The sequence below is a fragment of the Aquila chrysaetos genome, chromosome 17, assembly GCF_900496995.4.
Source record: "Aquila chrysaetos chrysaetos chromosome 17, bAquChr1.4, whole genome shotgun sequence".
Lineage (NCBI taxonomy): Eukaryota > Metazoa > Chordata > Aves > Accipitriformes > Accipitridae > Aquila > Aquila chrysaetos.
In genome coordinates, this window is record NC_044020.1 from 2,496,030 (window position 1) to 2,521,386 (window position 25,357).

The following is a 25,357-nucleotide window of genomic DNA, read 5'->3' on the forward strand; positions in this document are numbered from 1 at the left end:
ATCCACACACCCAGCGTGGCCGCCTTGCCTTCCCCGCTCTCCCTCTTCCCTTCTGGGCTGAGCGTCATGTCTGGCGATGACCCATATCAGTCCTGCAAGGGACGGTTCATAGCTCATGTCGTCTAGAGAGGACGTGTTGGCTGCCCTCTTCTCCGAGCCCCTTGGAGCCCTTCCTCAGAGCACTGCTGGGGAGGGATGGTGGGGACCACTTCGGTGTGCTGGGATGGATTTTGGGGGCTGCCCCTGCCACAAAAGTCCCTGAGGAACCTCTCACAGCTGGGGTGGTTGGGCTACCTTGGCCGGGAAGTGGGGAAGCTTGTGGTTTTCCTCAGGGCTTCACACCTAGCTGGCTTATCTCCTGCCCGAGTAAGGAAGCAAAATAAATACTGCTGCCAGCAATGATGCTGCTGAGGATCTTGGCAGCCTGCTGGGGAGGGTGGCATTCAGTCTGTTCTCAACAGCTGTGTGGGTGCCCTGTGGTAGAGGTGGCAGCTCTAGGCTATGGTACATGAGGTGCTGCTGTCTGGAACAACCCTGAGGGTCCTGAGATACTATGGGTGCTCCTGGTGGCCTGAGATCTCCCCAGGACTACCAGGAAGACCGGGAAGAACTGTTAACCCCAAGACCTACCTTATGGGACCTCTGCAAATGGAGCTGCCACATTTCATGGGGTGAAAGCACTCTGCAGAGGACCTGCCCTGCCACCCTTCTGGCTGAAAGCCGACATGGTTGCATTGGTCTCTTCCCTCCTTAAAATATGATTATTTTTTTTTGTTTTCTCCATGCAAAATTGCAGGCCTGCCTTGCCCCCTGTTAGAAGCTCGCCTTGCCCTCGGGTCAGGCATGGCCCCCACCCTCGGGCCAGTGACTGCTTGTCAGCTCTCTGCTGTCCCAAGGCACCCTCTGGGAATGCAGCAAAGCCTCCTCTGGTGCCAGCGGTGTGAACATGGGTGTCGCACACCAGTACAGACCAACTGCCCTCCAGCCAGGATGAACATCTATATGGGGCCCTGGAGAGGCACTCCCAGGCAGGTACCCTATTATAGGATCATCTCTCTGGGGGTGAAAGGTTCCTGGATCCCTTGCACCGGTGGCTGCCAGCTTCCACAACCATTGCTTATATTTTCCTCGCCGCACAGACCCTCCACCTCCTTTGCAGATGCCCTTTAGCCGGATTTCCTCTTTCTTTGGGATTTACTTTCCCATAGTATTACCGTTTCCCCAGGCTTTCTGCTTTGCAGTGTCTGCAGGGAAGTATCAACCTGCCCCCTTCACCTTCCTTTCATCATCCCAATCACCACCTCCAATTGCACTGGAGAATTTCGGCTCTTCTGGGGTCCCTAAAGTCTCAGCTCCTTCCTATGTGGGGAGCACATACCCCTGCATGAGAGAAGCCATCTGCACAGGGCTGGTGTCTGACCATGCGGAGGCTCAGCTCTGCAGATGAAGGAAGTCGCCAGCGCTGGCAGAGTTGCTGCCTGGTTTCCCACTATTGTTCCCAGTGGCAAATAAAAGGGGGGTGAACGCCCCTGCTGAGCATTGTAGGAGGGGGGTTAATGTTATCTCGATAAAATCTCGTGGCCCCTCTGTGAGCGGCTCGTGCCTCTTTCCTGCCCATCTCCCTCCCTGCACATTCTCACATCCGTGGTACTTGCGGCTCCGCACATAACTCTTTGCACACATAGTTTTCCCCATCCCTCAGACACAAGCTGCTTTCCCTCCTGGGCAGCCTTCTGCTCTGCCAGTGGGATTGGTGGATAAATCCCAGTGAGAGCCATGTTTCTGTCTGGTCTGTGTGGGAAGTGGGGCGAAGGCTCCTCTACGTTGCTGGCCCGGGACCTGGACCTTTTCTCTGCCACAACATTCCTGTGCCACCTTGGCCAGCCATGTAGGACAGGATTTTTCTGACTGAGTTTAGGGTCTGTCTTGGGATGTAATTTCTTGAGCCCTAGAAGTGTTTCTCCCTGCTGGCTTAAAGTGAGTTCAGATAACTAACCCTGATGGTGGCTATGCAAACAGTGTCTTTGTACTGCCCTGCACAGGGACAACGTGAGTTGCTGGAAGGAGAAACTTCCCATCGCCAGTGGGATGCTCTGATATTTTGAGAGAGGGGCTCTGGGCTCTGTGTTCTCCCTGGGACGTCTGCAGGGGAGCAGGGTGACGTGAAGGTGTGTGCGGGTGGGACACAGCAGCGTGATGGGAAACCGACCCAATGCCAGAAATCACCATCCCCAGCACCTGCTCCTGCTGACTCCACGCTCAGCTCAGGGAGGTTTCACCAACAGCTTCAGTGACCTCAACAGCAAACAAATTTCCCAAAGCCTGCTGGGCTTTATGACCCCCTGCTAATAGGAAACATCTCCAGGGAAGGAGTGCTTATCAGCACTTACCTCTGCTTGCTTCAGGAGGCTTTGGGGAAGAGCAGAAGCCGTCTCCCAGCTGGCTGTGCAGCAGCAGGATGACTGCACTCAGTTGCTCTCCGCAGGGCTTGGGAGGGGGGCTGAGGGGCTGCTGGTCTCCTGAGCCTTGGCCTCCTCCTCCCTCTTGCTTTCCCACTGGCTTCTGGAGTCTGGCAAAACACCACCAATTTGTTCAATCAAATCTGGGACACTGTTTACTGACTCGTAGCTCTTACCTGGGAATAAGACAGCAGGGGTGATGCTCCTCTGTGAGGACAACATTCCTGTGTCTCAGGGTAAGGGAGGATGGGGCTATTGAACCTGATGTGCATGGCTCCTCAAGCGGAAAGGTTTGGGTCTCGATGGAGCTTGGATGGGGGGTTGCAGATTGCTCCTACTTATTGCTAGTGTAATCCACGCAGCTGGGTCTGAATCTAGAGCCATGAGAAGGGAAGGAGCTGAGATGCCACTCATGTCACTCCTGCAAAGGACAGTTCATAGCTTGTGTCATCTAGAGGGGATGTGTTGGCTCTGAGCCCCTTGGAGCCCTTCCTCAGAGCACTGTTGGGAGGGATGGTGGGGACCATTTTGGTGTGCTGGTGTGGATTTTGGGGGTTGCCCCCTGCCACAAAAGGAAAGAGCCGGGTTGCTTCTTTTGTCTGAGCTGTTACATGCAGAAAAGAAGTGAACATGGTGGTCGCATCTCCATGGCCAGCTGGGAAGATGCTTGTCCTATATGGTGGCTGGAGTAGCACCCCTAAGGGCTGTGTGTGGTGGTCCCCTCACTGAGAGCCCACCGAGGAAATTGGGAATTGGTTAAATAGCCTGAAGTCCCTAATGAGAGGAAGTGTACATAGGGAAGCTATTTCTTTGGATCAAAGTCTCCTGGCTTAATTGCAACAGGTGGGGCCGTCCTTGCAAATGTGAAGTTGCTGTTAATGTGTAAGCCACAAGGAAGCCTAGGGATGTAAGATCCTCCATCTGAAGTGTTTCTGAGCTAAACTGCTGGTGGCTCCCTGCCTGGTTGCTCTGTCCCCTGAGGAAGATGGCTGTAAGGGCTGCTGCTCCTGTCCTGTGTCACCCAGGGTCCCCTGGGTGTGACCTGCAAGCCACAGCCACCTCTGCTCTCACCACTTGTGGTTTCTTGAGCTGCAAGCGATGCTGCCCACCAAACCCTGGGTTGTGGCCCTCTGCTTTAACCCTCTTTGTACCTCTGCTGTCATGCTTGTCCTTCTGCTGAGGACAGGCCTGTTTTCATCTCCTCTCCCTCTGATGTCATTTCTCACTTTCTGGCTTCACTCAGCCCACTCTTCCCTCACTGAGTGAGAAGCCCATGCAAGACCTCCAGCATGGAGGGGTTTTGGCCATGAGAGGAACACTAGCTGAGAGCAGTAGATGTTATCCTGGCTGAGGCACCTTCTCCAAGCAGCACCCTCTCATTGGCAGTGGAGGAATGGCTGACGGAGCCGTGCAGACTATTTTTCTCTCTGCCTTAGGAAAGAATTGAAATCTTCAACCTGGATATGAAGACTGGGGACAGCCTGAAGGTCAAGGGCAAGATATCTAGTGATGCTGACGGGTGAGTACAAACAAACCACCTTGACTTGCCAGGACTGAAGGTGGGCTGCAGAGGGAGGTGATTTTCCAAGGTCGCCAGGTACAAAAAGCATGAGCATAGCTCAGCGTTAGGGGAGCCCCTATGCCACCACCGTGCAAACTCCCCTGGTTCCTGAGCAGGATGAGGAAACAGGAGGCATTAAGCACCTGCAACACTGATGGAAGAATTGGGTGCAGAGGCATGTGTTGGATCTCAGGTCTTCCAAGACCCTGTCCTGCCCGTGCAGCTGACCTTCCTTCTGTTCACCCACAGCTTCAGCATCAATCTCGGCCACAGCTTCTCTGATCTGGGACTTCACTTCAATCCCCGCTTCAATGAGTCTGTCATCGTCTGCAATTCCAGGTGCTCCAATGCCTGGCAGGCAGAGCATCGTGATAAACACCTCTGTTTCTCCAGGGGCTCCACTGTCAAGGTGAGGGGTCTGTGCCGGCGTGGGGTTGTGGGGTCTGTGTGTGGTGGGGGAAGACCCTGGTTACCAGATTCCTGTACCCTAGTCTTCCCAGTCCCATGCAATGCCTCCTGCTCCTTCCCAACACCCCCTAATCCTCATCCTCTGGGTTTTTGGTCCTGATTGCCATTTCCACTCCCTCAAAACCCCAACACTTCCTCTGGGAACTTTGCGTGAACCCTGTCTGTCTCAGGCTTTGTAAGTCCTTCCTGCCCCTCGTACCTGCCCAGCAGGTGAGTGCACCAGGGACACATATGAAGGTAAAGGGCGTCTCCAAGAAGCAGGATCTTGCTGCTCTCTACTTTATTTCTCTCCCTAATCCCCTCCTGTGCAAACACAGGTTTTAAGGCAACCCAGAGTTTGGAGCAAAATGTCTCCCTCGGCTCTTCTGTCCTCACTGCTCCTGGATCCACACTGCCAATCTGTCCTCCCTCTCCTCCTGCCGGGGATGCTGTCCTAGTTGCTGTCTCACCCCATCTGATGTCCCGAGACATTAACAGGGCTGCATTTAGGAGCAGTCCTGTTTGTATTGCTGTAGAGAGGAAGCTTGTTTCCTCAGTCATGGCTGGCTCTTGGGGAAGGGGTGGTGAGGTGACGGCTTTGGGGAATGATCCCTTTAATTTGCAATGATCAGCAATGTGTTCTCGTCCTGTCTGCTTGTGCATGTTTATCAGTGAAGCTCCTTTTCCCAGGTCCCAGTGAGCTGCTCAGGGCATTGGGGTGACAGGTTTATACTGCCCTGTTCAGAGCAGATCTAAGCCATGTGGTGTATAAAGACACACTTGGGTTTAACTGCTTTGAGTTTACAATCTGAGTAGCTGAAACAGCCCCGGGAGAGATCCTGTCCCCAGGTCATAGTCTAGATACCAGCTCAGCCCCTTGATATCAACTGCTCTTTTCCCGCATCACCCTCAGCTCAATGCCCAGCACCCTGCTTAAGGCTGTAGGGACCAGGTCTGACCCTCACATATAACAGTCAGGCCTTTCGCTTGAATGCGCATCTCCCAATCTTCTCCTTGTCCCCAATTCCTGCCCTTCCTCCCCTCTCTTCTCCCAGTTCGTCATTGAAATGCTGCCAGACAAATTCCAAGTAAAACTGCCGGATGGGCATCAAGTGGTGTTCCCCAACCGGCACTACTACAACAGGATCGGCTACATGAGCGTCAGGGGAGACTTCAGGGTCACCTCCTTCAAGCTGGAGTGATGGGCGCCGCTTCCTAGCTCTAATAAAAACCTAAGCAGCGGGAGGCTGCTTGCTCCGGCTGCTTTGGCTTCTGAGAGATCTCTGGCTCTGTGGGAAACAAAGCTCAGGGTTTTTCCACCAACAGGAAAGGAGCCCTTGTTGGATGGAAATAGCTCCTAGATAACACCAGGTGCTTTTCCAGGTCAGACCAGGATGTGGGGTGGATAGTAGGTAGGGCGAAGCAGGCTGTGGATGGGGTTCGGGAGGAGGAGGGCACTATGTGATTGCTCGGGGCATGGCTGTGTAATCTCTTCACAATGCACCATTTGAGTTTTTGGGAGGGAGGGAGGAAGGGGAAGAAAAGCATGGATGTGAGCGATGTGGCATTCAGTGCCCCAAAAGCGCGTAATTAAATGTTAGGTTTGGGAACCTCAGGGCTTGGGTTTGATGGGTTCCTCTTGGCTGCTCTGGCAGCCAGCAGGCAGGAGGAAGGGGTGCCTGTCCTCCCCCAGGAGCAGTACCACGCAAATGGTGGCACGGGGAAGGCAGCACAGGTGTGCTCCTGCGCCAGCATTCCTGCCAGCAATAAGGAGTTATCTTCTCCGACTTTCCCCCTTATCTCACCTCCCTTATCTGCTGGCGCATTCCAGCCGGGTTACCTATTACTCTGACATTTCCACACCGAACCCTACTCAGCGAAAGTGAGGCAGGGAAAGGCAGTGGGGAGGGAGAACGGGGTTGGGGCTGGGTTACGTGGCTCAGCACCTCCCAGTCTGTGTCCCTCGCATGGGACTACAGGTGATTGGTGCTGATTATCAGAAGCTGCTGCTCTAATTGAAAAGTGTCTCGCCAGCCTTAAGCGAGACGGATGTGCGAAAGCAAACATCGGGGCACTTTAGGCTGGGTGGGAGGAGATCAGAGAAGAGCATCTTATGGAGAACCTGGTCCAAGGCAAGGTGGCAGTGCCCCTGTCCTCCCTCTCCGCTTCCTCGCTGCCCAAACCGCGGGACTTGCTGCTGCCTGAGCGCACAGGCAGAGGATGTCTGATGGGCTGGAAGGGCTTTAAGTCAAGCCAGCTTTGGGAAAGGTACCGATCTGCTTCAGGCTGCAGGTGAATTGTTGCTGGGCTGGAGAGGAAGCTTTGCACCTTCCTGCGTGCTACGTGAGGCCGAGTGAATAGGATGTTGCTTTGCGTTAGCCACGGTGAGTGGCAAAGTACCGGGCTAGTTAATCCAGGGGTCCCAGAGGTGCTGGAAAACCCTGCTGAGAGTGGAGAGGATGGGATTTTTGTGGCTGGAGCACCGGCAGACACAGCAAGGAAGATGATAAGGTCGCTGCAGCTGAGGGGAGGCACCAGAGGAGAAGTTAGTATCAAAACTGTTTTAATAAGGACAATAATAAGTGCATGGGATACAGAGTGGAGGCAGAAAGGATATTCCACGGATGTGGGTCTTTGGTCTGGAGCTTGTGTTATGGTCTGGGAAGCAGATGGCGGGGGGAGCTTGTCCTGAGAGCCAGGGTCCCCACCCCGGAGAGTGCAGGGGTGATAAGGCTGATCCTGCTGGCTACCAGTGGCCAGAACCGGGGGACTCCTTGAAGCTGCTGCCTGCCCCGGCTTGCTGCTGCTGGCCGGCACGAGGCAGCCGCCTTGGGGAGGCTGAGGGAGAATGGGCTTGCCCATAACCTCGACGGCCTGACTGCGAGCGGCACTCCCGTGTACAGCACGCGGGCACGCTGGAGCCTCTTTATTCTGCTCTGAAGAGCTCCCCGCCAGAAGCAGGCGGGCGGCGGGTGAGCTGCGTGGGAGCGGAGCCTTGCGGCCCCCCCCCCCCCCCCGACGCACACCCCCTCCTGTCCCGGAGAACAAGGGGGGTCCTGTGAGGGTCCCTCCGGTGACCTCAGCCCCCGAGCATCTCGGCTCCACGCTGCGGCACAAAGGCGCTTCTGTGAGGGCCAGTCTGTACGCGGGGCAGCGTTGGAGGGGGGGGGGCAGCTTGTTCCAGGGCGGCCGCGTCGCCCGGGGCCACTCGGCGAGGGGCATTAGCCATCGTCCGCGTGTACCCCTGGGAAGGGGCGCGCTGGAAAAAGGGGTGTGCGCATGGGGAATGAGGAGAGGGGGCAAGGATGGAGAAGAGGTGGCAGAGACCCAAGTGGCTGCAGAGTGGGATTCTTCTTGTTCTGAGGCAGGGGGAAAGGAAGGGATTTTTAGGGCCCGAACTGCAGAATTTGGTGACCTGATAACCTCGCCTCTGCCTCCGTCTAGCCAAGAAGCTTCTCTCCTCCCTGCTGTGAGGGGGCGGGGGTCAGAAAAGGAGCCATCCTAAGTGACGTTCAGCAGCAGGAGGCAAGTGGAAAGATCCCTGCAATTATCTCTGTGCGTGCTCTCACCTCCTGAATGCTGAGATCGTGACTTTTTTTGGGGGAGGGAAAAAGAGAAAGCTCAGCTCTGTGGGGTTTGCCTGCCCCTTGAGCCCCCAGCTGACCTCCCCCAGTAGACAGATGTGCTATATGGGAGGGTCTTGCACCAGCTGGAGCTGGGGAGAACCCCATGCCCTACACGCCAGAGCTATTGGTGTGAATATTTCCAGGAGGGCAGTCGTGCCAGTGCAGAGGGCGGTTGGGGGCTTCGGTGGGAGGACAGGGCACATCCCCGGACATGTTGGTGGGGCCAGGCTGAGGGATGGGAGAGAGTTTGCTGGGGGGAACAGGATGGGGTAGGAAGTGGTTTTGGGTTTCTTTGGCACATGGGAACGTCCCTTTGATGTCTAACGGCAGTGAGGCTGGGGAAGGGCTGCGATGCCCAGCGCTGTGATGCACAGCCCTCCGCAGCAGCTTGCCCCAGCCCCAGGGAGTCCCCCAGGAGACGGGCTCTCCTCCTGCCCCCGCTCCGTCCCCCCCCCCAGTGCCCCCAGCTTGGCAAGGAGGTCGCCCGCTGGGTCTGCCAGCAACGCTGGCGCCTGAGGTTGGGGGACAGGGAGGAGGGTGAAGACCCCGGCACCAGTGCCTCTGGAGAGGGGCCGCGATGGGAGGGATGGCCATTCACACCTTGACTTCATCATCCTCCTCCTCCTCCTCATCGGCATACTCGAAGGAATTGCTGCGCCTCCCCCGGGCACCAGCGTACCCCTCCTGCAGGCTGGAGAGCATGGCCTCCTCCTCCTCCTCCTCCTCCTCCTCTCCTTGGTTTCCAGGTGGCCTCGGGGGACCGGCTCTCCCCTGTCACTTGCGACCGCCACGAGCTGCTGCTGGGGGTCTCCCACAGAGCCTGCGTCCGGGCTTGCCGGGGACCCTCGCCCTTCTCCGAGCTCCGCGGGGTGCTGGTCCCACCGTAATGGCGGGCCAGGACCTGGGCTGCCCGGTCAAACTCTCCCGCCTCGATGGTGCAGTCGTTCCAGTGCCCCTGCCACGGGATTCCTCTGGTTGCTGCCCCGGGCTCCGAAGCCCAGGCAGGGTCCTGTCCAGCGCCCTCGATGGCGTGTGCCTCTCCGTTGGCACGGACCGACAGTCCCGACAGCGAGTTGGCTCCCGACAGGCTGCTCTGCCCGGAGTGGTCCCAGAAACTGGTCGTTGCCTTGTCCTCTCCCTGGGATGCACCCGATGCCGGAGGGACCCCGTCCTTGGTCCCCTCACCACACAGGAGGTCTGGGCCATCTTCCCCCACCTCGTTCCCGTTGGTTTCGGAGAAGCTCATCACCTGGAGGAGCTCGCTCATCAGGGAGGGCCCCAGGTCCAGGCGGAAGGAGAGCAGGGAGTCCGAGCGCTTCAGCTCTGCTTCCCCGGAGAAGGTGCTCTCTTGGGCCTTTTCCAAGCGAGGGACGCGAGGGATGGTGCAAAACCCGGACTCCAGCCCTGCGAGGCAGAAGGGATGGCGGGTGAGGTGGCGGGGGGGGGGGCTAGGTGGGAGGAAGCCTGCTTTACATCTGCGGGGGACGAGGGACAATGCCACCAAAGTGGCGCAGGTCACGCTCTGGTCTTTAAAGGACAGGCCAGTGTTTGTGTGGACATCTCCAAAGCCCAGAGTTACAGAAGAGGGTCTCCAGGCGGGTTCTGGGCTTGGTAAGATGCCGGCGGGGGCTGAGCCAGGCAGGTGGGACCAGGAGATGGCAGCATTGCTTCAGCTTGCCTTTCCCTCTGAGCCCAGCCACCTCCCAAGGCTGCTGCAGGTCCCCCCAGACCCCCCCCCACACCCCGAGACCCTCTGCTCCAGACCTCTCTCCCTGGGGAAGAGCTGAACCACATCCCAGTGCTGTGAGGCTGGAGAAGAGCCACCCAGCTATCCCCTCACGTCCTTCCCGCAACCCTTCCCCAAAGGTCCCTCCCGGACCCGAGCCGGCAAGGACGGATGTGGGCACAATGGGGTTGGAGTCCCTTGAGGACCACATGGAGATGGAGGGGTTGGCACAGCTACGGACAGGACAGGGTTAGAACATCTGCACGGTGGTGGGGAAAGCCGTGCCATGGGTCCCCTTGACCTCACAGCCTTGGTGTGGGCATTGCCCCACTGTCCCAGCACGCTCTTGGCTTCCTCAAGGAGGCTGCTCATGGGGAAAGCATAGGGCTGGGGGGAAATGGGGGGCACCCCCTTACAATGACACCACACAGGCTGCCAGCTCTGTGGGGCTGTGAGTGAGGGAGAGGAGGAGAAATCATCCGTGCCTCACTGTGGGGGGCACCCTGGGAGGAGAAAACTCCAAGGGCAGGAGCAAGGACTGCGGTTGAAAGCAAGGTTAGGGTTATCTCCTCACAGGGATGAGCAAGACTGGGGATTCTTAAATGTCCTGTCTCTGCTGAGAGCCTAAATTCCGTCAGCAGGGAAACTGAGGCACGGAGCGATGGAGAAGGGCTGCGGAGGATGCACTGTGCCTGGGCACTAGCCTCTGCCCCGCGCTTCACTCACCGTAGGTCTGGTGCGTTTTGGAGAAGCTGTTGGAGGCACTTTTGAAGGAGAACTTGCTGGTCAAGCCCCGGCCGCCACCGCCGTCGTACGTCCCCTCGTTGAGCTGTGGCAGGGAGACGGCGTTCTTGATGATGGGCGAGACGGCTGGGGGGGCGGGCGACGTCCCCGCTTGGCCCCCACCGCCCCGGCTCCTCAATGGCGTCCGGCGGACGTGCCGCAGCGTCCGGGCGAAGAAGTTGTTGGCTTTGGCCGTGTCGGCCCCGCCGTGGTTGCTGAGGAAAGAGGTGTCCCCGAAGACGTCCCCGCCACGTCCCACGTGCATGGTGTGCCGAAAGTCCCCCAGCGGCGGGCTGATCATGTCCGGTGTCAGCTCCGACTTCAGCCGCCGCTTGCCGTGGGAGCCTGACACCCAGCTGAGCACCGGCAGCTTCCCCAGGCTCATGTTGCACCCTTCACCTTGCCCCTGCCTTTGAAAAAAAAAAGCCTCCCAAACCAGCCCTTGATGGGCTTCCAGCACTGGGGTGGTCTGTCACATCCCTGGCCTCCCCATCGCTCCTGCTCCGATGCTCTCGGGGGAACGGCTCACGTCACCTTGGCTTTCAGCAGGTGGGAAGGGTCCCCCTGCTTCCCTGCACTACGTCGCGCTCATGAAATCACCCACGGCGGGTACGTCCCCGGTGGCGAGGACGGTGGTGGCACGGAGGTGTCCCCACGGGGTGTCTGGGATCAATCCCGGTGCTGGAAGCTGTGTCTGGCCACGGGCTTAGGGGTTAATCCACCGTCTTCAGCCGCCGCTGGGTGAGCGGGAGCCGGTCACAGGTCGGGCAGCGGGTGATGGGAGCTTGGGGTGGGCTGGCAGGGCAAGTGCCTCGGTCCCCTCGTCGGCCACCTAAACAAGATAAGAGGAACGGTGAAGCCCTCGGAGAGGATTTTCCCAACCACAACAGCTGTAGCCCCGGGACTGGCTGGGGAGGTTAAAGGCGGTGCGTGAGCAGCGTTGGGGAGATTGCTACCGGCTGTCCCCCTCGCTTGGCACTCCTCTTGGGAAGGAAGAAAAAGGCTTTCCCTGCAAAACACGTGCTCTCCCTCACCCCTTTGACCTCCCTTGGCGTGCCTCAGTTTCCCTTGCCTGCAAAGCGGCTTTGCTGGACCCATGCTGCAATACAGGCTGAGGATTTCCCTCCCAGGCGGCACCTCCTCCCGGATCAGCACCCTGCCCGGCTGCCCAGGCTCCCGGGGCAAGAAACCTCTCCCTCCTTTTTGCTATTCAGATGAACCCTTGGGGAGAGGGTGAGGCCTGGGGACCTTCTTGGGAAGGAGGGGCGGCGGGGAGAGAAAATGCAATATTCGTATATTTGTTTTGTTTGTCCTCCTCCTCCCGGGTGCTGGGCAGACACGTCGGAGCAGCAGGGAGCCAGGGGTGCGGGGAGGGCAGCTGCTTTGCAGGCAGGGGAAACTGAGGCAGGGCAAGGGAGGTGATTGCTCGAGGTCGGAGGAGAAGGCAGCATGGGTTCCTGCACTCAGGCGGGTCCCGGAGGCACTGGGACAGGCAGGAGGGCAGCGGCTGGATGCACGACGGCAGGGCAATGACCTCCCCGGTCAGCGGGGAGGATACTCAGATGAGCAGATCTCCCGTCGGCGTGTGTGGCAAGAGGGAGAGGGCTGGTCGGGGAAAGGAGAGGATTTGGGACACGGGGCACCTCGGAGCATCAGTGGTCCAGGTGCAAACCTGGGGACATGTCCCTCCCTGGGCTCAGTCCCCACTCAGGGACCGGGGGAACAGGATGGAGCTGGGTCCCTTCAGCAGGGCCGGCTGTGGAGGGCGGCGTGCCAAGAGGCGATGCGGGAGCCTCGCATCCCTCGGTCCCCATGTGCCGGGACCCCCGTCGCTACGTGGCTCCGTCCGCCTCCCCCTGCCACGCTGCCTGCCTGTCCCTGGATCACCTCGGAGCAAGCAGTCAGGCAGTGCCAGGGTAGCAAAACCTCCGGAGAAGGGGAGCCCTGGACGTGAAGCTGCTTTCCTGGCTGGCTACACGTTTTTTGCCTTGCCCTGGCCTTGTTTGCTCACCCGGGGTCCCTCTTATCTGCCAGGGGTTAATGCCCGGGGAAGGGAAAACAAACCACCCCCAGCAGCTCCCAGCACCATTGGCTGCCTCCAGGGTGGCAGTGGCTGGTGGCAGCGGGGATGGTGGGAGGTTGGCTTCCCGCTGGCCCCCAGCTCCCTGGCTTATGCAGCCCACGTCTGCCTCCTCCTCATGGAGGCCGTGCGGTGCTGCCTGTCGGCCGGGATGGGCCAGGCACGTGGCAGATTTGGGGTGGGAGGACAACCGGGGAGCGATTTCTTCTCTCTTGGCAGAAGCCCACCCATAGCCACTGGGTCAGGGCTCTCCTGGAGTGCAAGGAAACCACTGGGGTGGTCCCTGCAGCACAATGAGGGGGGTCTCAGGACCACAGGCAGAGAGATGTGACCCCATCTTTGAGTTGTCCCCGGGTGCCCCCAGGAAGGTGCGTCACCCCGGGAGCGGGTATTAGGTGAGTTACAGCCCTCGAGTTTTCCTTTCCCTCTGCACACTGGAGCCCCTGAGAAACCCAAAGTGGGGACTGTGCCCTTCAGCGTGTGCTGCAGGACGGCAGGGCTACTCCGAGAGGTGGACACCCCCCCCCCCCCCCAAGTCCCCCGCACAGCAGAGCTGCCCTGCAGACCCCTGCGGGGGACCGGGACTGGCATCATCCTAGGGATGGGCTGGGGAGGAGGGATGCAGGAGGAAAGCATCCCCTTGCTCTCTGCCTGGAGAACTATGGAGCGGGGAGCTGGGAGGAGGAAAGCGTTTCTCCTTCCTTGTCCCTTGGTCACCACAGGGACGCAAGCCAACACCTCCTGGCCTCCGGCTCTCCCTGCCTGCTGGCAGGCACTGGGAGAGGAGGGAGGGAGGGAGGAAGGGAGGGAGGCAGCTGGTGCCCAACCCTACCTGGATGGCAGGTTTCTGGCAGCCCTCTTGGGCTTTTTCTCCCTCCAATCTCCCCCTTTTCCTCCTTCCCTCTGCCTCTGGTGCGTCTCCCTGCCGGCTGTGCCCCTCTGAGCCCTCCCCTCCGGCCAAGCCAACTCCTCCACGCCGGGGAAACTCGTGATTTTATGGGCAAAGGTTGACCCGTGCCCTCTCCTTTCCTCCACTGGGCAAGGGGACCTCCCGTCTGGCCACCCGTCCGTCCGGACTCCGCTTCTGTCCGGTAGCCCACCACGTTCGCCAGCCCCCGGCACGGCGAGCCCGCAGCCTACCCCGACCTCCCCTTCCCCGGCATCCTCTCCCTGGCTCCCTCCTCGCCTCCTCTGGGAAGCCCCCTGCCCTCAAAGACCAACCGCCAGCACCTCCGCCTCCTCCTGCTTCCAGCCTGGCCTCCCCCGTTTCCCCCCCGTGTTCAGCTGGTTTCCACTGGTTTTCCATTTGCCAGGAATGGCCAGAGCTGTTCTGCTTGTTGGGAAGAGCGGAAACCAGAAAGGGGGGGAAAATAATCCAGATGTCTAGTTGGCTGGAGCTGCTGAAAGCAGCCGCTTCCCTCCTCCTCCTCTCCTTACAACCACCCCCCCCCCAAAAAAGGGGACATACTCCAAAAGAGGGTGAGGAGATGTTTGGGGTGGTCTCAACAGGGGAAAAAGCGGGTGGAAATGATTGTGGGCGGCCAGGAAGGCTTTCCGAGCTTTCCCGAGTGCGGAAAAACCTCCCTTTACCCAGAGGAGGGGAGGCAGACTCCCCCGTTGGGTCACTGTTCTGGGATGGGGAAAGCCGGCAGGGACAGGCTTTTGGGAAAGGGGGAAAGGGGCTCGGCTGGCCGGGCTGGGCCTCTTCCAGCTCCCCTGGAGAAGTGCCGGGCAGTAGGCGGACAAGCCTGAGTCCGACCCTCGTGCTGCCAGCTGCTATATATATATATAGTTATATCTCTCCGTGTAACAAGGGTATTTTTCCAAGCAGACGCGCTGGGACGTGGAGGGAGGCCGGGACTCCAAAGGCGGGCGGTTTCCAGCCATCCTCTCCCTGCCCCCTTGCCCAAAAGTGCTCCCTTTCTTCCTCCAAACCCCCAAAATCGAGGCGCTGAAAGCCTGTGGGGCTTCGAGGGGTATCCGGAGCAGGGTGTGGGAGGGGGTGCCCCACTGCCTTCCCCCATCCTTGGGATCCCCTCCTCACCCCTTTTCTCTCCTCCCCCCCCCCCCCCCCGGCCTGTCTCCCCTCTCCTCACTCCCGCTTTCCTTCCTCCCGGTTTCCTGTTGCATTCCTGCCTTCTTCTCCCTTTCTTTTTCGCCATCCTTCCCGTCTCCATTGCCTTGCCACCCCTCCCGCTTCTCCCCTCTCCGACCACCCTCTCCACCCTTTTCCTTCTGCTCCCAAACCACCCACCCCGCCAGCTCTACAAACCGAGGAATCAAAACTTTCAGGATTTACCTCTTCCGAACCAGGGTTATTATTTTTTTTTCCCCCCGTCCTCCGGCCGAAAAGTTGGGAAACACTCCCCGTGGGCCCCTGTAACTTGCTCCGAGGCTTACCGGTGCTGCGTCCCCGAGCGGACGGGGGAAGAAAGGGGAGGCATGCCCCCCTCCCTTTTCCCACGGCTGTCCCCCCAAGGCTGGCTCTCCCAGGCTGACGCCCCGATGCCACGGGAGAGAGGGAGCGAAGCTGGCGGGGAGGGGACGTGGGAAGGAGGAGGGCGGGCTGCAGCACCGCCGAGCCAATCCTCGCCTCGGCAAGGAGACCAGAGAAAATGAGATTTATTCCAACTATCCAGGACAGAAAACTTCAGGAACTTCTCTGCCGCTCCCCCCCTCCCACTCCTCCCCACTTCCCCAGTGCCATTTCCCGTCCTCCGGCATCGGCTGCCTCCCGCTCCCAGGCGCCCGCTTCAATGGATTTGGGGGAAGGGGGAAGCCCAGACTGCTGGCTAAACTGGTTAAGGGATCCTGTCTGGGGGGGCAAAGGAAAGGAGTTTTCCCCCTGTGTGTGTGTGACCCCTTGGGTATCGCATAGGGTCATCCCGTCCCATGCTGGATGGGAAGTCGCCGGTGCCCGCGGTGTAATGCTGCCAACCAGGAATGGGGTCTGGGGGTGGGTGGTCTTGCCAGGACCTGTGGGTAGCGTTGGGATGAGCGTTAGCAGGATAACAGCCTCCGCAAAGGCCGCGTGGGCCAGGTCGGCGTTCGTTATGGGGTCAGGACAAGCGTTACGGAGTCAGGACAAGTGTCGTATCAGCGGCAGCACATCAGACCAGGGTGAGGGGGTGGCAGTGGGTAAATTCAAGGAGGTCCTCTTTGGTAGCACCGGGGAGGGTTTTTGCCCACACATGGGACACCGCATCCCTCTGGCATGGTGCTTCATTGCTTCGTCCCTTGATGGTCACAGGGCAGAAGACCCTATCAGTGCCGATGAGGGGTAACCTGCTGGTGGGCACGGCATCGCCGGTGCCATCGGTGACCCTCATGGCCTCCAGACGAGGCTCGGTGGCTCTGCTGGGGAGCACTTGGCCAGGCAAAAGCACCTATTCAGGGCCCTGTGGAGGAGAAGGGAGGCGTGTCCGCTGGTGAAGGCGAGATGGGACTTGTTGGGGTTAAGCAGGGCCTGGCTGAAGGGTTGACAAGATGTCTGCAGAGGAGATGTCAAAATGGAGCCTGGTCTTTTGCTAGGCTCAGTTGGCTTGTTCTTGGCTGCCTGGGCAGGAGCACCTTATCGCTTAGAAGTTTGATAAGCAGCAGTAGGGTTTTGGCACCGTTCTCAGCCTCTTGGCCTCAGGCTTCTCCTCTGTGAAATGGGATGGTTGGGGTTTCTGCCTTCTGTGGAGGTCTTCTCCATTAGGAATTAAGAGCGCATGGACTGTGCATTTTGGTGGTACTTCTAAATGGGTCTATGTCTTGGAGGGAGACGGCAGCTCAGGGCTGGGGGGGGGGGTGAGCTGTGTCACCAGCGGGTAAAGGAGAAATCGTGACGTGCATCCTCCCTGCTTGCCAGAGGTATGGTAGGCATCTCTTCCCCCATGGCTCAGAGGAAGCCAATGGAGGTGGTGGGAGAGGCAGGAAAAGACCCTTTCTTTGGATCTCCTCCCTCTGCATGGCCCACCAGGGCATGTCCCCCCCAGCCCAAGGGGCTCCCCCTCACCCCCATCGCCGTGCCCTGCAGCGGGGGCTGCGGCAGGGAGCGGAGCCCGGGCGACGGCAGCCGCCTCCGCCGGGGAATGCAGAACAAATCTCTTCCAGATGGGACAGGGGCCACGTTCCGCTCCTCGCGGGGCAGCCGGCTCTCCACTGCCGCCTCCTCCTCCTCTTCGCCCCTGCTCCAAGCATCTCTGCGCTCCGGGCCAGGACAGGCTCCGTTTCCAGGAAAGCAGCTGGAAATCCCCCCTCTTCAGCACCCCTCCCCAAACCTTGTGGTCTTGCGGCTGTGCCAGCCGGGCTGTGACTTTTGTCCTTCTGGGGCTGGCACTGAAGTGCTTTGGAGACCTCCAGGGTACGTGCCAGCTCCAGGACTCAGTACCCATCCTGGCCTCTGGCTGCCTGGGTACGAGCAGAGGTGGTGTGGCCCCATCGGCTGTACCCTAGCAGGCATTGCACCCTCCCAAGTCCCCCTTCTTTCATATACAGCTGCCTGGGAAGCAAATCCATACAATCCTGCCTCCCAGCCTGTTTAGCCACCTCGGCTGATAAATGAGAGGTGGCTGTGGGGCTGGACGGTGCTGCAGAGCCACTGTACCACCCATGGGTGCCCTGGGCAGGAGCTAATAATGCCTGGACCCCTCCCAGCCCAGCTACCTCATTTACCTTCAGTCACCCCAATCTTTCATCCCATCTGTAACCCTGTGCCCCAGGCAACAGTACCAGTCTCACCATTACAGAGAGACTGGCCATCAGGCTTATCATGGGAGCAGACAAGCGTCCCCGCAGCTTTCCCAGCTGAGGATTTGCTTTGATTCCCACAAGATCAAAGACAGGGCCGCGCAAATTGCATCCCCTCTTCTTCCCAGCGCTCATCCCTCCGGTGTGGGGCCGAGGTCTTATGGGTGGCTGAGTGCGATGGGGATGGAGAGAGGGATGGAGGGATGCTGGGGGGGGGGCTGAGGTCTCTGCCCCACACCTCCAGGTGCTCAGTCTTTCCTTCCATCTCGCTTTGCAGCCCCTGCTGCTTGCAGACCTGATGCTCAAAGGAGGCAGATGCAGGACTCCCCTCCGGAGAAGAAAAATCCCCCTTCTCCCTTTCCCAGGTGCCTGGGGGGAGCCAAGGGAAGGTGACAGAGGCATCCCAGCTTATGGATGGGGTGCTTGCCCCTGGGTTTCTATTCCCTGCCATTTCTGTTTGCTGCCTTCCTGCCTGCCCTCCTTCCCTGGGAAATTTCCAGGGATGGGGCTCCAAGAGCGTGGCAGCCCCAGGCAGAGCTCCCGGAGCCCCATCCCTGGAAATTTCCCGGGGAAGGAGGGCAGGCGGGGGTCTTGGTGGGAAGGGGGTGCCTTGCTCGGCACACAAGAAGCAGATATCCTGTTGCTGCCCAGGGTCTCCGGCTCATATTTCCTCATTAACTGGGAGTGCTGCTCGTCTGCGGGTGACTTCCAGATGTTTCCATTCTCCTCACGGCGGCCGCGAGGGCGCATACCGCACGGGTATGGGAATTATTGCCAGCAGCGGGGTGGGGGACAGACCCCTGCCATGGTGGGGAGGGGGGTCCCTAGGGCCCCCTGCCCCACCACACATCCCAGCGTGGCCTCATCCAGCTCCCCCTTACCCTGGTGCTGTCAAGTCCCCCCTCCCTGCTCCCAGCCCGTAGCCCTCGGTGCTGCCTTCAGCCTGCGTCTCGCTGTCCTGGGGGTGAGCTGGAGGCAGAGCCGGTTTTAGGGTGAGCAAGCTGGGGTGGTGACACCCTGGGGCGAGGGATAGGTGTGAGGCACCCAGAATCTTGCCCCGAGCATCCTCGGTCTGATGCCAGCACTGGCTTTGTGGGCACTGGATCCCTCATGCCCTGTAGTTTCTTCACCGGGATGATTTCTCCTCTGGCAGCACCCCCGGGGATGTGCTGGGCCAGGCTCAGCCCATTTTTGGGGCTGTGCTGTGGGTCCCTCACTCTGTGCCCGTAGCCTTTGTGATAAGTGGGGAGAGGGATCAGACCGGTGCGGTTCCTGGCATCCTTGTGCTGCACCGGAGCGGGAAAGCGGGTGGGTTGTGGTGAGCACCACCAGGCAGGCAGCAGCTTTGGTTTAGACCCACTCATGCTAGAAGAGGGTGGGTCGACCTCTGTAAAAGCCCATTTCTAATTTCCCCCACCAATTCCTCCAGCTCCCCTCCCCTGGAGCAGCGGGAGGATGAAGGAATGGGATTGACCACGTCCCGCTTGTGGGGTTTGCAAGGGGTTGGGGGGGCTTTTTCCCCCGGGAGCTGGGCTGGGAACTCAAAGCCTCGGGGTTTGCCAAAGCCCAGGAGGAGGTAGGGATGAGTTCCCAGGCTTGCTGGCGGGCTGCCTCCCTCCCTCTGCCCATCTCCTCCTATCCCAAATGTTTTCATCCTTCTTCCTCCTCCCACCCTCCCCGGTTTCCTCCTTGTATGCCAGTCCTGTTCACTGGCCGGGGATGTGGGGTGCTGTAGGGGTGTTGGGGGGTGTTGTGGGAAGGAGGATGGAGGGACAGACCCCAATCTGCGCTCTCCCTCCGACTTTCCCCTGGGCGCAGAGGAGAGGGAAGAGGGGTGGTTTGGGACACGGCCGGGAGTGGAGAGAGGATGTTGCATAAACCAGAAGCAATCCAGGAACAGCTGCCTGTGGCCTGGAAACACCTCTGTGATTCCAGGCACTGGGAAAGGAGATGTATATATTTACGTATGTACATTAGGCCTCCCCAGAACAACCCCCCCCCAAACACCACTTGATTCTCTGCTTCCTTTTCACAGACCTTAAGGAAGCGCAGGAGGGACCGGGAGGGCTCAGATAACATTTTGCTGCTTGGAGAAGCAGCTCTCTGTGTGCAGGGGCATCTGGGGGTCTGTTTGCCCTCCCCCAAATACGTTCCCTCGGCAGGATAAGGAGGGGGAGCGCATCTGCAGGAGTTTAAAGCCGGTGCAGGGAGTTTAAAGCTGGAGGGAGCTGGGATGGAGGTTGCTGGGGTGAGGAGAGAAAGGGGGAGATGGTGAGGGTAGGAGGGATGCAGCGGGGAGGGAGGGTGCACAGAGGATGGGGGTTAGGAGTGGGAAACTGGGGGGGGGCTCTGGGGGCAAAGACCCTGTTGGAAATTAATTGCGTGAGGAGGTGGGGGAAGGTGCTTTAGGGCAAGGAGGAGCTGGGGGGGTCTCAAGAGAAGGGAGTAGGTCCCCAGGGTTGGTGTGGCATGGGAGAGGGGACTGTCAAGGGATGGGGGATGCATCCATGGAGCAGACGGGGAGCGGGGTGCGGGGATGAGGAAGGGTGCGATGTGCAGAGAGAGGATGTGGGGATATAGGGAACGAGGGGTGGGGATGGAGAGTTAAGTCATCCATGGCGGGAGAGGGAGACCATGCATGAGGAACCTGTCCTGGCCAAAGGGAAGAGCTGAAAGCCGGGGGAATAGTTAGACACAACGCCTGGACAACTCTTTTATCGTAATGATTTTGCCTGTCCATCCAGCCCGTGTATTTTTGGCCCACGGAAGGAAGGGGGTGGGGATGCAGAAGCGGCTAAAAATAGGGGTGTCCCTGCCCATTCCCCCAAGGCGGGCATCCGTCTGTCTGTCTGCCTGCCTGCCTGCGGGGTTGCTGCGGGATCTGGAGGAGGGGAGCGGGTCCAGCCTCCTCCCCACAACGTCTGGCTCTGCTTTTGTTTGTCTCGCAGCCCTACGGGGACAGGAAGAGGCCGCAGGGCCGGGGAACAATGGCTCATTCTCTGGGAGTCCGCGCCTGCCGAGGAGCGATAGGGGACACGGGACGGTGGCCAGAAGGCAAGCACAACCTCCCAGCGCCACCGCCACGGGAGCTCGCCCCACTAGGAGACGATGGGGTCCGCCAGTGGGATGCCGGGGGGGGGGGGGACACGGACACCTTCCTTAGCCCATCCCTCTTCCCTAGACCCCAAACCAGGCTCCCGCGCCTGGGCGGAGAGGGGACGAGGCACCGTCTCGCGTGGGCGCGCTTTACGGAGGAGATGAGGGAGGCAACGCCGGCAACCCGAAGAGAGGTGGGAGCATGTCTCCAACCGGCACTGGAGAAACCTGTTGTTTTGCAGCCTCTCCTTGAGCCTGCGAAACCTGCAGGGAGGGTGGCTGGAGCTGGCATCCCTGGTGGGAATGTCCCCAGCTGGGGCCCCGGAGGTATTTATTTGGGAGCTGTAACGTGCCTCTGTGTCCCGGCCGTCACCGCGCTTGCCGAGGCAGTGCCAGTACTGCTGGTGGAAGCTCTCCCCGTGCTCTGCGCTCCCTGCTGTCTGGGAGATGGCCAAGGGGCATGGATGGGTGTGCACGGCGGTGGTGGGGGTCATAAATCCTTTTATCCCACCTCTTTCTTCTCCAGACCTTTCTGTTTGTGGCAGTGTCTCTCCCAGGGACCTTTTCCTCCCGGGATGTTAGATCTGACAGCAGGGTGCTGGAAACGCCTCAGGGAGAGGCTCTCCCCACACTTCTCCAGACGTGGTAGGGGTGAGAGGAGGTGGCATTAGCACCTGAGGTAGGGGCGAGGTTAGGAGATATTTTGCAGAGGTTGAGCAAGGAGGGGACAGAAGAACATCCCCATCTCCAGCCCCCTTTTTTCAAGGTCTCGGATGCTTGGGGCTGAACGCTTGCCAGGGCTCCTCTTGTTTACTCAGCCGGGGAGCTGACACATCCAAGGTCTCTGCTGACTCCACTTTCCCACATGCTGCTGGCGGGCGCATTCCAGGGCAGAGCGGAGATCAGCACAGAGGCATGCCAGAGGTTTCCATCCGGGATGCCATCCCCCCTCCCCGCTCTCCCCTGGGCATCCGGCACCTCCTGCCAGGCATCACATGTGAAGAGCGGGCATCACATCTGGCCAGCGTCCTGGGCTTTTACAAGCCGGGGCTGGCACAGAGTCCAAGCGTGGAGCAGGGCCCTGGGGACGGGGAGCTGCCTCTCAAGCCGAGTATCTGCGGCAAGGCTCGGTTTATCTCTCCATTCGCCTCTGGACATCTCAGACCCGCTCCCCGTGATGACCCACAGGAGACATGCGGAGGGACAGGGGATGCCTGTCTTAGCTCAGTCCTCTCTAGAGGGACTGGGGGAAAGAGGCAGCACCCTCCTAGGAACCAGCCCCAGCTTTTTGATCTTAGGACGGGCACCTATTCCTGTGGCTGGGCTTAGCTTGCCGAGGGTTAACAGCGCTGCAAGGGTGACTGTGTGAGCTGGAGAAGAAGCTGCAGCCTTCTCCTGCAGGCACCCGCTCTGGTCCCTCCTGGGCAGCCGCCCTGACCCAGCGTGGCTGCCTTTGGTTTTAGGAGGAAATGCCACAAAGCTTTTAAAAATAAGCGCCAGGAGATAAAGAAGGGTTTGGAGCGCTGGCTGCGGGGCCGGGACGGCAGTGTGGCCCTCGCCCTGTCATTTCGGCCGCAGGGCTCCCTGTCCCAGCGATGCTCCCACCTCTCCGGGGGCAGCCGGCATCTTTGCCTCCTCGGACCCGGGGTTGCTGGCAAAGGACCACCACGACCTTTCCTCCCCGCCGCGGGCTGGCCCGCAGAGGCCCCTTTACGCCCAACCCCAGCGTCTGGAAGAAGGGGCCTCGTCTCCCTCCTCGGCTGCCGCAGGAAATATGGAGCCTGGAGGTCAGGGGCCAGCCGGCAGCTCCTCCCGTGGGGGCCAAGCAGCCCAACGCTGGGGCTTGTAGCACGCCGGAGAGGAGGGGAGGGAGGCAGAGCTGTGGAAGGCGGGGGGGAACGGCCAGGCTTTTCCTGTTTATGTGACTACCAGACCCCCCCCCAAGAAAGGCAAAGGACTTGGAAAGCTCGTTGCTCTTGGGCGGGCTCCAGCTAGCTGTCCGTCTGTGGCTCTCAGCCCCGGGGGGGATCGCATCCCTGGGGCAGGGCGCGACTCCTTCCCTTGGGAAATGGGCATCCAGCTCCCAGGGGGGCTGGGGTTACGTTCCGGGGGGCTTGCGAAGGTCTGGTCTAGCGGGGAGGCTGCGGTTGGCTTCCTGGGAAGCGAGGCACGGCTCCTGCTGCACCCCAGGCTTTGATTCCTCCCATGGCTGTCTCTGGCTTTGGCTGATGCTGGTCCCTGCGGGACAGTCTGAAGGGCAAAGAGCCACCCGGGCCAAGGCGAGGAGGTAGCTGGGTATGTTGGCTTTGGGACGCGGGAATGGGGAGCTCTGGGAACGCCGGACACGGAGGAGCACTTCAGGGAAGGTTATGAATCACACCATGTTCAGCCACGACGGCTCCAGCACAGATCCCGTGCAGCAGGCAGAAGGGCTGCAAGACCTCCCTCGTTATCGAGGGTCACATCCTGCAGGGCATCTGGCGTGGCCACGGTGGTATGCGGAGAAGGAAATGAGGTCCAAGATGTTGTGGTCTCGCCTTCGCCTCTGGCACCTACCCGCTCTGGCTTAGGCCACATCTGTGCCGAGTTTGTCGGGTCTCAGCTTTGGTTTGTAGTCCTTGGCCCACGGCTAAACGTGGATGGAGGCGTGCTCTGTGCAGACCCACCTCTGACAGATGCCCTGGAGCACACCCCATTAGGCGGAATTAAGGGGAGCAGAGGGGAGTTACGGCCCCTTTGCTGTCCCACAGGTAAGCCTGGACCTGGCTTAGTGCAGCGGCGATCTCCGATCAGCTGTAGGATGAGAATAGCCGGGCCCAGCGTAGGTCAGGGCAGTGGTGGAGGGGTGTGGGTGCATGTTGGTGTGGGTCCAGCATCTTCGGAGTGGAAAGACTTGGGAAGGGCCTCGGCACTCAGGAGCAAGGAACCCTGGCAGGTCTGCGTGGCAGGAACAGGGACAGCCCTTGGCTCTCCACATCCTTCCCTTTGAAAGGGCTCCAGCGTAAGGCCACGCTGACCCAAAACTTTTGGGCTTTGCCCAGCCACCTCCTTCCCCAAGGGCTTGGGCGGTGGGGTGGTGCCACCCTATGGCTCCGGAGCGGTGTTACAAGTGCTGGTGGCACTTGGCTGCTCTTTAACCTCTTCGGAGACACTTTGCCCCTGTTAGCATGAGCTCAGCTCTTTTCCCTGTCTGTGTCCTGGACAGGTTTGCTCTCCAGCCAAGGGGAAAAGGTCCTGGCCTGCTGAAACCCCAGCAAAGTCTCAGCACGCCTCCCTCTCTTGCAGTTGCATTGCCCTCCCTAGGGCACTCGGGTATTCCTGGGGCTAGAAAACCACCAAGCTGGGGTTTGTTGCCCAAACCATGAACTGCAAGGCCAGGTGCACCAGGATGCATCCTCTGACAGTTGCTGCTGGGGCTTTGATGGGTTGCAGGCTGAAAAGCCAACATGCCTTCTCACGTACATCGCCAACCTGGGCCCTCAAAGCTCCAACTATTGTAGCAGAAGGGAGTTTTGGGGGACTTAATTTAGGTTGTCTGTTGCTTTATGGAGCAAATTTGCTGGTAGGTCTGAAAAAGCAGCATCTTCCTTGCCTGACATGTGAACCCTGTCCCCTTCCCTGATATGGCACATGTTTAGTGTCACGGGTATTATGGGACGCTATCAGACCCTCCTGCCTCTTCTCCATCAACATCTGGCCGGTCTCAGCCTGACAGTGTCTTTTAGGGACTCTGGCTGCCAAAGACCCTGGGGCATGCTTGTGTACCAGCTCGGGAGAGGAGCCATATGGGACTTTGATCATCTCAGGGAGGAGGAAGGGAAGATGGAAGTGGTGTTTTCCATCTATGCTCCTTCCTTCCCTCCTGTCGAAGCCGCATGAGGGAGCAGAATATTTCTGAAGCGGGCTGAGCAGAGCTCCCAGCTAAGCAGCTAATCTATTGGTGGCAATTTATTCTTCTGAATTTAAACTGCTCACAGTCAGTTTGCTCATCTGTGTGATGGCATCTGAGCTGGTGCTGGTGAGTCTCACCGTCTCAGTGTCTTCAACTTCAGCTGCCCTGCAAACACAAGGCAGGGTTTGTGTTCTGGTCTGTCTTTGCTCCCACCCTAAGCTAGTACTCGTATGAAATGGTGAAAACATGCTTGGGCTGGGCAGCTGGCTAGCTTTGGGCAGAGGACCACTGATGATCCTGTAGTCCAGTGTAGTCTTCTTGGAGAAGAAGTCTCTCGCCTAGGAAAACCTGACATCCCACAAGGCTGGAGGTGAGGCTGGAGCTCTGCTGGAGGGGGAATAGGAGTGTTTTGTTTGCTCTGACTAATTGGATGTCCACATAGCTCATAAAGCAGTTGGGAGGCTAGGATGGAAAGGGCCTCTTGGTGACTGTTTGAGGAGGTCTAGGGGAGGACATAGGTGAGATGGAGAGGAGAAGGTAGCTGGTACGCGTGGGAGTGCAGAGGAACAGCTGGCTGTTACAAAGCTATCTAGACATATTGATCTCTGTTCTGCACAGTCCCATCTTCCCTGTCTGACTTCTTCTAATCCAGATTGATGACTCTGCTCATTTAACCCGTTTGACTTCCTCTGGCTGCAGGTCAGCTACTTCTTTTATTCAGCCAGGCTGGATCTGTGGCAGACCTTATTCACTGTGACAGACCTTACGCCCCAGGGAGCAGAAGTGGGTCTCAGGGGAGGACAGGTAGCCCATTTCCACTTGTTGCTAACAAGGCAGGTCTGGGACTGGTGAGAACACCCGAGTGACACTGAAACCAGCAGTATGAGACATGTGCGGAGTGACTGGAGCATTTGTGGGGTCCTGTAGGACCGCAAGCAAGTAACAGGGTCTCA

General features: G+C 59.3%; 2 protein-coding genes across 2 annotated transcripts in view; one reads left to right on the forward strand and one right to left on the reverse strand.

Annotated features, from left to right (window-relative positions):
- The first annotated feature begins 4,063 nt into the window (after positions 1–4,063).
- Positions 4,064–25,357, forward strand: part of CARD10 (caspase recruitment domain family member 10) — a 42,658-nt gene continuing 21,364 nt past the window's right edge. Inside the window, exons 1-2 of the mRNA XM_041118251.1 lie at positions 4,064–4,429; positions 20,365–20,470. Coding sequence (XP_040974185.1) covers positions 4,175–4,429; positions 20,365–20,470 — 361 coding nt within the window. The 5' untranslated portion in view covers positions 4,064–4,174. The remainder of the gene's footprint in view (positions 4,430–20,364; positions 20,471–25,357) is intronic.
- Positions 7,014–15,282, reverse strand: CDC42EP1 (CDC42 effector protein 1). Its single transcript, XM_030040776.2, is given in 4 exon segments — positions 7,014–8,834; positions 8,836–9,497; positions 10,546–11,434; positions 14,982–15,282. Coding segments are annotated over 3 exon segments (1,251 nt in total). The 5' UTR covers positions 10,988–11,434; positions 14,982–15,282; the 3' UTR covers positions 7,014–8,687.